Source organism: Pyxicephalus adspersus, chromosome 3 (assembly GCF_032062135.1).
Source record: "Pyxicephalus adspersus chromosome 3, UCB_Pads_2.0, whole genome shotgun sequence".
In the NCBI taxonomy this organism is placed as follows: Eukaryota; Metazoa; Chordata; class Amphibia; order Anura; family Pyxicephalidae; genus Pyxicephalus; species Pyxicephalus adspersus.
In genome coordinates this window covers 150,475,698-150,487,957 of record NC_092860.1, presented here as the reverse complement: position 1 = coordinate 150,487,957, position 12,260 = coordinate 150,475,698, and the positions used below count along the sequence as shown (strand labels likewise).

The window sequence follows — 12,260 nt, the reverse complement described above, 5'->3', positions numbered from 1 at the left end:
AAAAAAAACACAATTTCCTTTTCTTTATTTTTCCTTCTTTGTAAAGTAGCTTTACCCATGTGAGAAGCAAAGGTCATTCTTTTGATCTGCTACAAATGAGCTGGAAAAGTTACAATAAAGCAATAATAACATTGCCTAATCTTTGCTCCTCTTGGCAGTACAGTTTGTTGTCGGTGTCTGATTACATTACAGCAGACAGTACTCCTGGGTAAATAAAACAAGTCCAGGATTTCATTGCTGGTATATGTACTTACTACCAAACTGGATGTGTAGCTTGCCCAATGTCCATATCTGCAAAAACTAAATCTACACTGGCTGATTCTGTGTTGTTTTTTGTTGACCAAAGTGTTATGAGTGTTCCCCCCTCCTCCCCTTATGTGTTTTGTTCCCCTATTGGTTTCAAATGTTTGATTGTAAATTTTTGAAAATTAATAAAAACAATTTGAAAAAAATAAATAAATAAATAAATCTGAAGTCAAAACTTTTTTTTGTTCTCCTGTTGTCTGTGTCTCATTTAGACAGTTGTCACCATAACTCCTACCCTATCAAAATTATGCAAGCACACTTTTACTATAATACTTTTATGATTATTATTATTATTATTACACAGTATTTATATAGTGCCTGAATATTACGAAGCGCTTTACAAGGTCCATAGTCATGTCACTAGCTGTCCCTCAAAGGAGCTCACAATCTAATGTCCCTACCATAGTCATAAGTCATTAACACAGTCTAAGATTAGTTTTGGGGGGAAGCTATTTAACCTAACTGCATGTTTTTGGAATGTGGAGTACCTGGAGAAAACCCACACAAACATGAGGGGAACGTGCAAACTCAAAACACTTGTTATTGTGTATTTATATGTCACCAACATATTGCACATAGTCCCAGCTTAAAATTTCCAAATTTCAGAGGAAGACAATTAACCTTCCAGCATGTTTTTGGAATACCGCACAAGAACAAGGAGAACATACAAACTCACTGCATTGTTCTGGCTGAAATTTCAATCTGGGACCCAGTGTTGTAAGGAGAGAGTCACTAAAAAACTTTATAATCTAATATGTTATTTTATTAAAATTATTATACTTTAAACTATCAAACTAAATCAACTCCTATTTTCAGTAATTATAATCTAAATACTGTTGACATGACAATTTTTTTTTCTTTTATCCTTAACTTTTAAGTTTATATGTGCAATAAAACTGCCTTCTCATCATGCAAAGAAGGTGCCTCAGCCTTGAGTATCTTCAGACTGATAGCTATGCTGCGGTTTGCCACATGAATTTCCTCTCGAGTAGCCACCTGTATCATTGTGTGTACAGGGCTGTTTAATATGTTAGCACTATAAAGACACGGTTATTATTAAAAATAATAATAGAACAAGAAGCTGCTGTGACATAACACTGGCTAGAAAATTGCACTCTATTATTATTTTAATTATTAATATTATTAATGATAGTATTTTGTTTCGGTGATCATTGCCACTAGAACTGAGCGAAAAATCTCCAAATTTTGAATTGCCAGCGGAAATACAAAACTGGGGTGAACAGGAATAAAGGCAGATCTTGAAGCTTTTGGCTTTAAAAAGCTTTGGATATAATTCAAATAACAATTACATTTTTGTAATAAAACATAAATTAAGCTGAACCTCCTACCTGGCTCGATTATTGCTAGCAGTGTTTTTCAGGATTCCTTGACCAATGAGCAATTTATACCTCTCAGGTCAGTTTAAGTGACACCAATTATCCATTTGGCTATCTGTAAGGGTGACATTCTTACCACTGACCAGCAATGTAAGAGGAATTCTTCCTACTGACCACCACACCAATATACTGTAATCTGTGGATAAAGAAATTATAGCAGGGGATCCCTCAAGACCTAAATATTTATTTCAAGGGTTCCCCCATGTTAAAAAGGTCAAGAAAGGCTGTTTTACAAGCTATACGTCAGCTCAATGTCTGAAATGATGCATACAAGGGTACTTTGAGTTACTGATAAGTGTTCCTGCCAACTCCCCTACTCATTTGTGACAACCAGTTATAAACCAGGAACTAATGACTTGAAACCCAACCCCTCCGCGGACCAGAGACATGTTTACATTGCTGTCATAGGACTGTTTATTTAGTAACAATTTTGTCATTACATGAGATAACACAAGATGGATATATAATACACAATTATTTTTTTTTTTTGGGGGGGGGGGGGGGTTGTAGGGACAAAAAAGTTTGCTTTATTTTTATATGGTCTTGGAACATGAATTTTTTTTTATGTACTCCAAAAGGAAACAAAAGCCTAAAAACAGACAACTTTTCTACTTTCTACAAACAAAATGAACGCCTTTTTTTCCAATTTTACACTTCTTTAATGCAAAGCTAAAAAGTGAATAAAAAAAAAATCCAAAAAAGTTTTTATAATGATGATTAGAAAATCAGCAATAAATACATTTCAGTAAAATAACAGCCAAGGTATTAATTAGGGCAGATTAGTGTAAATGAAGAATTAATAAAAGGTTCAATATGAACACAAATAAAAACTCTGTTCAGCTCTTCCATCAAGAAATGAATGAAACAAAGTATATACAAAAGTAACAATGTTACTTTGTACATCTCTTTATATTAGGCACCAAGCTGCTGAAATAAAAGTTTTCAAAGTGACTCCAAGCTGTCAATTTGAAAGCAGAGAATTGCCAGCAAATATAGTGAGATGAATAGGTTAGAAGGTACACATGCCCTGTGTACTATGATTAGTTTTTGGTCATAAGTAAGACACCCAATGTCCACTACTGGTTATAATTCATTAGTAACCAAGATTGACAGTCTCACCTCTTTATTGGAAACTCCAGGTGGCAGAGTTCCATGTTTATAATCCTCCAGTAGCTGCACGGCCTCCTTAAGACGACTCTGCAAAACAAAAGAATATTTCAGTTATATTGCACAATGTTAGGAAAAAATATATATATATATAGGTTAAAGACCCAACCAATGATTCCTTTCCCAAAATTCAAATTAATGATGGTATTGGGTAACTTCTCTTGGGATGGTGACAACATTAGAGGGATGATTTGCTAGAGGACAAAGGTCCTGTGCACAGTGGGCCCTATGCAAAACTGACATGGGGCCCCTCTAGGCTGAAGGCGGTTCAGGGGCACATTTTGCACCTCCCTATGTCTGCCCCTGTCTCCAGTGCAAATCCACATGGATCTACCTCCTCCAATGTTACAGCATTGCCTCTTTCCAATATACACTAACAGTGCAAAGAACCGTTAGGAGAAGAACAAACAGGCAGTCCCTGGAGAAAACGTCCCTGGGGAAGTTTTTATAGGCCCACTCGGCTAACTCTTTCAGTGTCAACCGTGAAAATACAGGTAGCAGAACATAGTGTAGTCCTTACACTACAATTGAGTTACAGATAGAAGTTATACTTGTAGAAGCCTGGAGACGTAGGAAAGGGGAAGATGCCTTTGCGGTCTTTAGCAGGCAGAGGGTATGAAAAAAGGACAGAACACTATTTGCCACCAACCCCACCCATGACAACTCATTGAAAGGTTGCAATAATTGAGTCAGTGTTTCTCAAACAGGGTTCCATAGAACCTTAGGGTTCCTCCAGAGGTTGCTAGGGGTTCCTTAAGCAATGAGCAATTTGTGCCTCCAAGGTCAGTTGCCAATGACACCAATAATCTTTTTGGCACAATTCTTCTCACTGACCATCACATGATTGTACTGTGAGCTGTATAGTAAATATAGCAAGGGTTCCCTAAGATGTGAAAGTTGTTTAACATTATAAAAGGTCAAGAAAAAACTACTTTAGGTCCTAAAGAAGCTTATTTTGACCCTAATAGGAGCCACAAGGTCCATATTAATTTCAGCTGTCCTATGAGGTTTGTGACCTCAAGCTTAATTGTTAAGACAGCTAAACAAATGCACCAAAGTGCAAAGAGAGATCGGAACAGTTTAGTTTTTCTTTATTACCTCCATAATGGGACCCCTACCAACCTCAGGCCTTACAGGAGCCAGATGGGATGCTATGGCTTTTGGTATGCCCCCGGGAAGAAGTCACATTACCATGGGGAAATGATATGTGCTGATCTATGCCAAACTTATATGTTCTGTGTGAATATAGGTAAACCGCAAACTGCAATATTTCCAGAAAACACCAACCTGACTTCCCCTCAGGACAGAGCTAGAGAGTCAGAAACACAATTAGAATTTCATTCTCAGAACCCTTTCACAAGCTTTAATTGAATTCTGTAACACCCTAGAATTCTGCTATATTGTAAGGTATAGTCACACCTCTCCAAATCTCCGTCTGATAATTATCTTTGGAGGAGATTACAACACGTAACATATCCTCTAAGCTCGACTCTCAGGGGACACATATAAAGAAGGTGACCTGAAACATACAACTATTACCAACTTACAAATTCAATTATAACATGGGAAAACATTAACAATATACTGCGGGTAGATAGAAAAGACATAAGTGACACAATGGGCCTGATTTATTATTTTCTCCGGGCTTGGAGAGCTTTAATAGATCAGGCCCAATGTATTAGGGCCACCAGTGGGGAGGTGGCATTCTGTACTGGGCCCCGATCAAAGGAGCTTGGCGTTTGCAATGCTGGAAACTTTATAGACAATAGGGAAGGGGGCCCAAGAAGTTAACCTTGTATGGGGGCCAGGAATTTCCGTTGGTGGTCCCGTAAGCTCTACCATGCGATGTGATGTGATGTAATGACGTAAGAGATTCCACGCAAATGTAAATCAGGCCAAAGTAAGCAACAAATGAATGAGGTTCTTTTTGTAGATATAGCTAAAATAATATGACTAAAAACAGACTCATCCATGGTTCCAACCACTCCCATTTATGTGAATTGGTCATGGCAGATAGCAGTGCAGTTCCCACACGGTTGTTCTTTGAAGATTCACGCCCATCTGGTGCACATCTGGCAGCCCATGGTGAAGTTTGCCTCTGTGATGGCTGTGAGTTCCCAGACACTTAGTTTTAACCTGCTAGTCTGAAATGGCCCTAAAAAGTCCCCTAAGGATTGGCACTGTATAGTATTAGGGCTAACCAAGCTCTTCACTTCTCCAATGACCTACCAACGATTTCCTCGCTCATAACCTCGTCACACGCACGGCTCCAAGGCTTTTCTAGAGCTGCCCCAACTCTCAGGAATGGTCTTCCTTATCCTTTTCAGCTTTTTCTATCTCCTAAGCTCTCATTACTCCCCCACCATTCCATATCCCCCTCCTATTGTGTGCTACTTCCCCCTCCTCTTAGATTGTAAGCTCTTCTCCCTTATTTAATGTACAGCGCTGCGTAAAATGTTCGCACTATATATTACTATTTATTGATAATATTAATAATCATAATATTAATACATTCATTCATTGTCCAACAGCAGAATGAGGTTGAGCATTTCAGCACCACAGACAGCACCAAGAAGACGCTGCGTGCCGATCAGGATTTATCAAACAATGATGCCAGATAATAGTGAAAGGGTGGCTCAGAATACTCACAGCGTAGTTACTGGAGCAGATCTACAACAGTAAATGTGTTTCCCTGTTATAATATATATATGTGGAATACACAGCCACATATCATTATTCTTCTTAAACTTCATTTATAAAGTGCTGGCGCCTCTCTTCTGCACATGGGGGCAGTTCTAAGCTCCTGTGCAGCACCAACATAATTTGTAGTGCAGTACAATAAATGGGGTTGTAGATGATGAGCCTACATACTTGAAAAGTACAACCAATGACACAGGAGGAGGAGGAGGAGGAGGAGAGAACCCTGCCCAACAGAGCTTACAATCTTCATTATATGAATGACCTGCATCCCCCGCGGGCTATTACAACACTGCAGGATGGCTAATACACACAGTAAGGAAGATTCATTAAGGGCAGATGGGGGCAATGAAGTTAGAGACTCCCAAAAGTGCTGAATGCTGAAAACTTGGCTGTATTTTATATCGCGTGTTCTAACTAACCACTTTGCAGACAGTTTGGTATTAAGTGTTTTTAGCAGGCCAACTGAACCATATCTAAACTCACATTCACTAAACACATTTAAGGTTTCTTTTCCTTTAAAACAACCACAGCCTGATGAGAAAAGCTTGTCCACTGCCAGCATCTGCAGAGTGGGACTTTTGCTCTGTGTGGAAGCAGTGGTCTTCCTGCAGAGGTCCAAACCTCCCCATACTAAAGCAGGCCTATAGCTCTGCATTCTGGAAAGCTCATGCTCACAGCTGATTGGAGGGCTCTGTAGGAAAGGGGGAGGAGTGTCAGACCAATGCAAAGAGATATCCGCTTCCCCACACAGAGCCAAGGTCTCACTCCACAGAATGCATTTCCACTTGACTTTTGTTTGGATGCGCTAGGAATGTGTTAAACCAATTTAAACTGAAAATTCCAGTGGGCTTTGATAGGACCACGTACAGTCATTTTAATATAAATTACATTCCATCCTTTGTGATTCCCATCCCAGCCCTGCCTACAATACAATGGTCAGTGATGCTGAAAGTAAAGAGCCGTCCGCAACAGCGTGAAAGAATCCAGGAGATGGAAATTCACTCAGCGGATGGTGGGATGTACTATGTGATCTGACATATGCAGGATGAGAATGTTCTGTGAGCAATTTGCCGCTGGAGATAAACACTGCTGAGATAATGAGTGCTGATCACAACGAGCAGGCAAGAGACACCAATACACAAGCAATCAGCGCCATGTCTTTCAGCAGCACTGACACATCCGGGTCACAGAACATTGCCTGACCGTGCTGGATCTCTACAGAAGGTGGTGATCAACCAGCCTGTCACCTGCAATATCGACATATATACAATATCAAAGATCTACAAATGTAAATCATCACATCGAAAACACACCTATGCAAATAATCCTTTACTGCTATAATTTCATTTTTTTTTTTGAATTGCAGCTCTCAAATCATCACATTCACATATAGGGACTTCCTGAAAGTCTGCATTTGCATATGATGTTTGAAGACCTACAGTTCTATAAATGGTGGACTTTCTGAAAGCAGTGTTCTCCCCAGCCCCTTTTAGCCAGGTGCACCACCCAGCACTTTTCAGTAACCACCCGGCTGTTTTTGGGTGGCTACTGAAGAGTTGGGTTACAATACAGGGACTGCCACCCACCTGAAATTTCTTCACACCCAGCTTAAAAAATTTCTGTGTTGAGCACTGTGAAAGTCATTATTTGTAGTTGGCTGGGCGCATATCTTCTAAGACATTTATATCTTCTATTTTTAAAAAATCAGATTTTATTTTCTATATTCAGATTGGTAAATGTATCTACTGATCACATTGGACGAGTGTGCCTAGCAGTCTGTATGTATTAGACATCTGTATATGGCATAAAATCTATGCAGAGGCTCTATTAGGGGTCATAAATATGAGAAGACTAGTTACAGTATATGTAAACCCAACAATGAATGAACTTACCTTATTGACTTCTATTCTTGGTCTGTTACACTGAGGAGTGCTTTGTTATATTTGATCAAAGTGCACTGAATACCTGATCATGTCAGAAGCTCATTGCTGTCCTGTACACACCTTAAAGCATAATTACCCCCTTTAGTTCTTAGCTTGGGATAACAAAATGAATAGTGTCTATGTTGTAAGGAATGAAGAATAGGATGACAAATGAATAGGGCTGACAACACTTGGTTCATGAAATTCTGTGAGATGTCAGCTAAGGACTCAGGAGATGAGTGCATTTCTGTTAGATCAACAAGTATTTTTCTATATTTATATGGGGAAACATGAAGAAATTGTACATGTATTGCAGAACTGAACCCTGTACTAAACATGTTTTTATCTCCTTTGCCCCTACACTTTGGGGTCTATGTGTAAAACAGATTCTGTAGTCATTCTCTGCAGGTGACCCTCCCTGTGCATATGTTTTGCATGACAACAAATGATTCACCACCAAGGAATGTTTGGTAAAAGACACCTTCGCTGATTCATAAATAGATACCCTAGATTTGGGTTTTTTAATTCTTTATTGGAAAGTATTTTTTTGTGGAAGGCATTTACTTACATCCTCAGTGAAAAACAAAAACGTAACTCACTAAAATGGTGGTGTAAAAGGTTGTGGTGAGGTGTATGCTCTAAGTCCTGGGTACTTTTTTTAAGCACTGAAGAGAGTTGGAAGCCGATTTAAACTTAGAACAATGTTCCTCAAATCACAAAAATAGGAAGTATAGGGAACCTAAATGGCAATACAATCTGAATTCTAGTGGATAATTTATTGGATGAGAAATATAGTAATGCATTCAAGTTAATGGTACATTTAATTTTCTTGAACTGTGCATTCCCTTCAGGAATGGAGAAATGCTGTCTATTAAGAACAAAACTATGAGATCACAGTGAGTGGAGAAAAGAGCATAACATGGAAGATTTAGGATTAAAAAATGGACCGGTCTAACAAATCTTAGTTCCCATCACAACATAGAGATGAGGGGTGCAAATCTGGCACAACAAACTCTCAGGTTTCATATTTGTGGTGCAGTAGTTGGGTGAAAATCCTCTTGGCAGATATAAAGCCCCTTAACATGACATCAATATAGCATTAACATGGCACAGGAGGCATAAATATTCCAGGAGACCATGTACCCCTTTATGGAGACTCCATGAAGAACTTACAAACATGACCACTGAATGGTAAAGATATTTTTTTCTTTTTTGTGTGGATTTAGGATAAGGGAAAGCACATTGGCTGACTAAGCTCATCCACATTCAATTATTTTCTCCTGAAACTCTAAACATTGAATTAGAGTTATGAAAATAAGGTGATTATTTGTCAGAGATAAGAGATCACTTAGGAATGTTTGGAGAAAGTGAGAAGATAGTTTTAGAAATTGGAGGAGATAATCTCTGTTTTTGTTATGATTAATCACCACACACCTGTCCACAGGAATGCTTTAAATACCATGATGGAAATCACTCGTCAAGTCATACGTGAAGATCACATCATTACAGGGTGGAATATAAAAAGAAATACCTCTTATTAATGTAACAACTGAATAATAATTAGGAGAACATTAGCGGTTTTAGTAAACATATTTCTCTGATTTTATCAGCTTGGTAAATTAAAGAACTGGCTTTATGGGTGGACTCTCTAATATTCCCAAGTCTAAAGCAGTGCTTCCTAACCAGGGTTGATCCCGGGATTACTAGAGGTTCTACTAGAGCAATTTGTACCTCTCAGGTCAGTTTAAGTGACACCAATGATCTTTTTAGCTATCTGTAGGGGTGACACGCTTCCCAATGGCCATCATTGGAAAAATAATTCTTCTCACTAGGCACCACACTAATGAACTGTGAGCTGTGGACATAGTAATTATAAGGATCCTTGAAGACCCCCCCAAAAAAGCTTGAGAAACACTGGTGTAGAAGGGTGAGACCTGAACTTGATAAAGTCCATTTTTTTTAAAATTTTAGATTTGTATCTCCACTTGAAGGTTCTTGATTTGATGCCTAGATTTTCATTAAAAAAAAGGAGTTAAAAAGGAGAAGAATCTCTGGTCCATAGGATATAAATTCTGCCTATGTCCACATCTGTACCTGCTGGAAAGTAACGCAAAGTTTCCAATGTTAGGGATAGTCTTCGTTTAGTCATACTATAAATGATCTGGGTTAGACTATGTTTAAAGGATATGTGACAGACCAACGCTATGGAGTCCACGGGGAAGAACCTTTGCCAAAAACGTTTACTTGGCTGCAAAGTGAACAAATTCTATGGAGAGATTGTCTGTTACTGGTTCTCATGACAGAAAGCCTGTCAGAAGTTAGTTTAGGTTCAGACATTGTTTAAGCACATGTTCCTGCAATACATGATGACTTTAAAGAGCATTCTCACTTTTTTTTTTCGGGCAACCATTATCACTGGAAAACAAAGAATTTTACTAGTAAAAGATCCAGTAGGCTGTCAAGTCTGCCCGATATTTTAAATGTCTGGCTATATACAGATATAGTGTCTGTTACAGGCATGACTCAATAAAATTATTTTCCAAAACTTCAATTATTCACTCAGTAAATTAGGAGATTGTAAAAGCAAATTTTACATTTTCTTACTAGTTTGAGAATATATTTGTTCTGTTCTTGATTGTATTTTAAAAATCCTTTCCCCCAAATCTTAATTATACCCTTTGTGTATTTAAAGATTTCAATCATGTCCCTTGTGTAGAAAAGAAAATAAAACTATTCAAATAAACCCGAATAACATATGGAAAGATACTCTGAGGCCTTGTGCTTGTTCTCTTACAATGTAACATTTGTGTTTCAAGCAGCTGACATCCTATTAAGAAAGAGAAAATGTAAGCTTGACATTTCTTGCATCGAGACTGTACATATTTAGTTAGTTCCAAGAGTCTGCCCTTGACTTATATGTGGCCAGTCTCTAATCTCATACTAATCTTTTTGTAAGAGGTCTCCAGAACTTGACATATTATTCTCAATGAGGTTAAATTTAAGATAAATATAAGAGAATCAGGACCTTCTGCTGCTCCTCCTGCTGGTGAACCCTTGAGTGATTTAAACCAACAAATCTATCCGTATAGGGGTATGATGACCTCTTTCTTCCTGCTAATAATCCCTCTAGTGATACAACCCACCATTCTATCTACATAGTGGAATCAGAGCATCCTTTTTTTCGTTGGTGACCTCTCATGAAATTCTCAATTCTCATGATGACCTCTCACAACTCCATCTATACAGGGGAATCAGGACTTCCTTCCTTCTGTTGGTGACCCCTCTAGTGATGGTGACCCCACAATTCTATATATATAGGGGAATCAGGACCTCCTACCTTCTGTTGGTGAACCGTCCAGTGATGGTGACCCCACAATTCTAATCTATATAGAGGTACTTGACATATTATTCGAAATGAGGTTTAATTTAAGATATTATTCAAAATGAGGTTTAATTTAAGATCTATATAAGAGAATTAGGACCTTCTTCCTCCTGCTGGTGACCCCTTGAGTGATTCAAACCAACAAATCTTCCCATATTGGGGTATGAGGAGCTCTTTCTTCGTGCTAATGATCCCATAATTCTATCTATATAGGGGAATAAGGACCTTCTTCCTTGTGCTGGTGACCCTTCTAGTGATGGCAACCCCACAATTCTATCTATATAGAGAAATCAGGATCTCCTTCCTCCTGCTGGTGACCCCACTATTCTATCTAAATAGAGGAATCAAGATCTCCTTCCTCCTGCTGGTGACCCCACAATTCTGTCTATAAAGGGGAACTAGTACCTTCTTCCTTCTGCTGGTGACCCCTCTAGTGATGGTGACTCCACAATTTTATCTATATAGGGGAATCAGGACCTCCTTCCTCCTACTGGTGACCCCACATTTCTATATATATATATATATATATATATATATATGGTATCAGGACCTCCTTTCTACTGCTGGTGACCCCTCTAGTGATAATGACCCCACCATTCTATCTATATAGGGGTATCAGGACCTCCCTCCTCCTGCTGGTGACCCCCCCAGTGATGGTGACCTCACTATTTTATCTATATAGGGGTAACAGGCCCTCCTTCTTCCTGTTGGTGACCTCTAGTGATACACCCCAAAATTCTCTCTATATAGGAGTATGAGGACCTTGTGTTGGTGACCAGTCTACTTATATACCCCACAATTCTATCTATATAGGTTATTCAGGACATTCTTCCTCTTGCTGGTGACCCCTCTAGTGATAAACCCCACTTTTCTATCTATATAGGAGTATGATTAACCTGTAGGTTATTCCTCTAATAATACACCTTAAGAATTCAAACCATATAGGGTAATCAGAACCTCTTTCTTCCTATTTCTACCCCATAAAATCTGTTCACTTTCCCTATCAAATTACTACACATTCCCTTTTAAAAGATGGGATCGGTTTACCAAAACCTTTACCACCTATAAAGACTCATTAAGCACAGTACGTGTTTCTTCCGAATGTCTATTGAAGCGCAAACACTGGGCTATTAATGAGAAATAAATATATAATAGAGAGATGGGATAAAACACATGGTGGGAACATAATGTTCAATCAGTTTGTGTGATGAAACAGCAGTCTGTATAAGTAAAAACAAACTTCTCGGAGAATCGAAACAGTAAGCGCAGCACTTTCTGCAGTCGGGGAAGCAGCGGCGCCCCTCGTTCTAGTGTTTATGTCTTGGCAAGTGTTCAGGAGTCCGTGTAGAATAGAGAGGATGACAGACTATGATACACATACTGTAG

At 38.7% G+C, this 12,260-nt stretch overlaps 1 protein-coding gene across 1 annotated transcript in view; it reads right to left on the bottom strand.

The window, feature by feature from the left end:
- SFXN5 (sideroflexin 5) overlaps positions 1 to 12,260 on the bottom strand; it is a 141,214-nt gene that overhangs the window by 106,752 nt on the left and 22,202 nt on the right. Inside the window, exon 3 of the mRNA XM_072406670.1 lies at positions 2,823 to 2,900. Coding sequence (XP_072262771.1) covers positions 2,823 to 2,900 — 78 coding nt within the window. The remainder of the gene's footprint in view (positions 1 to 2,822; positions 2,901 to 12,260) is intronic.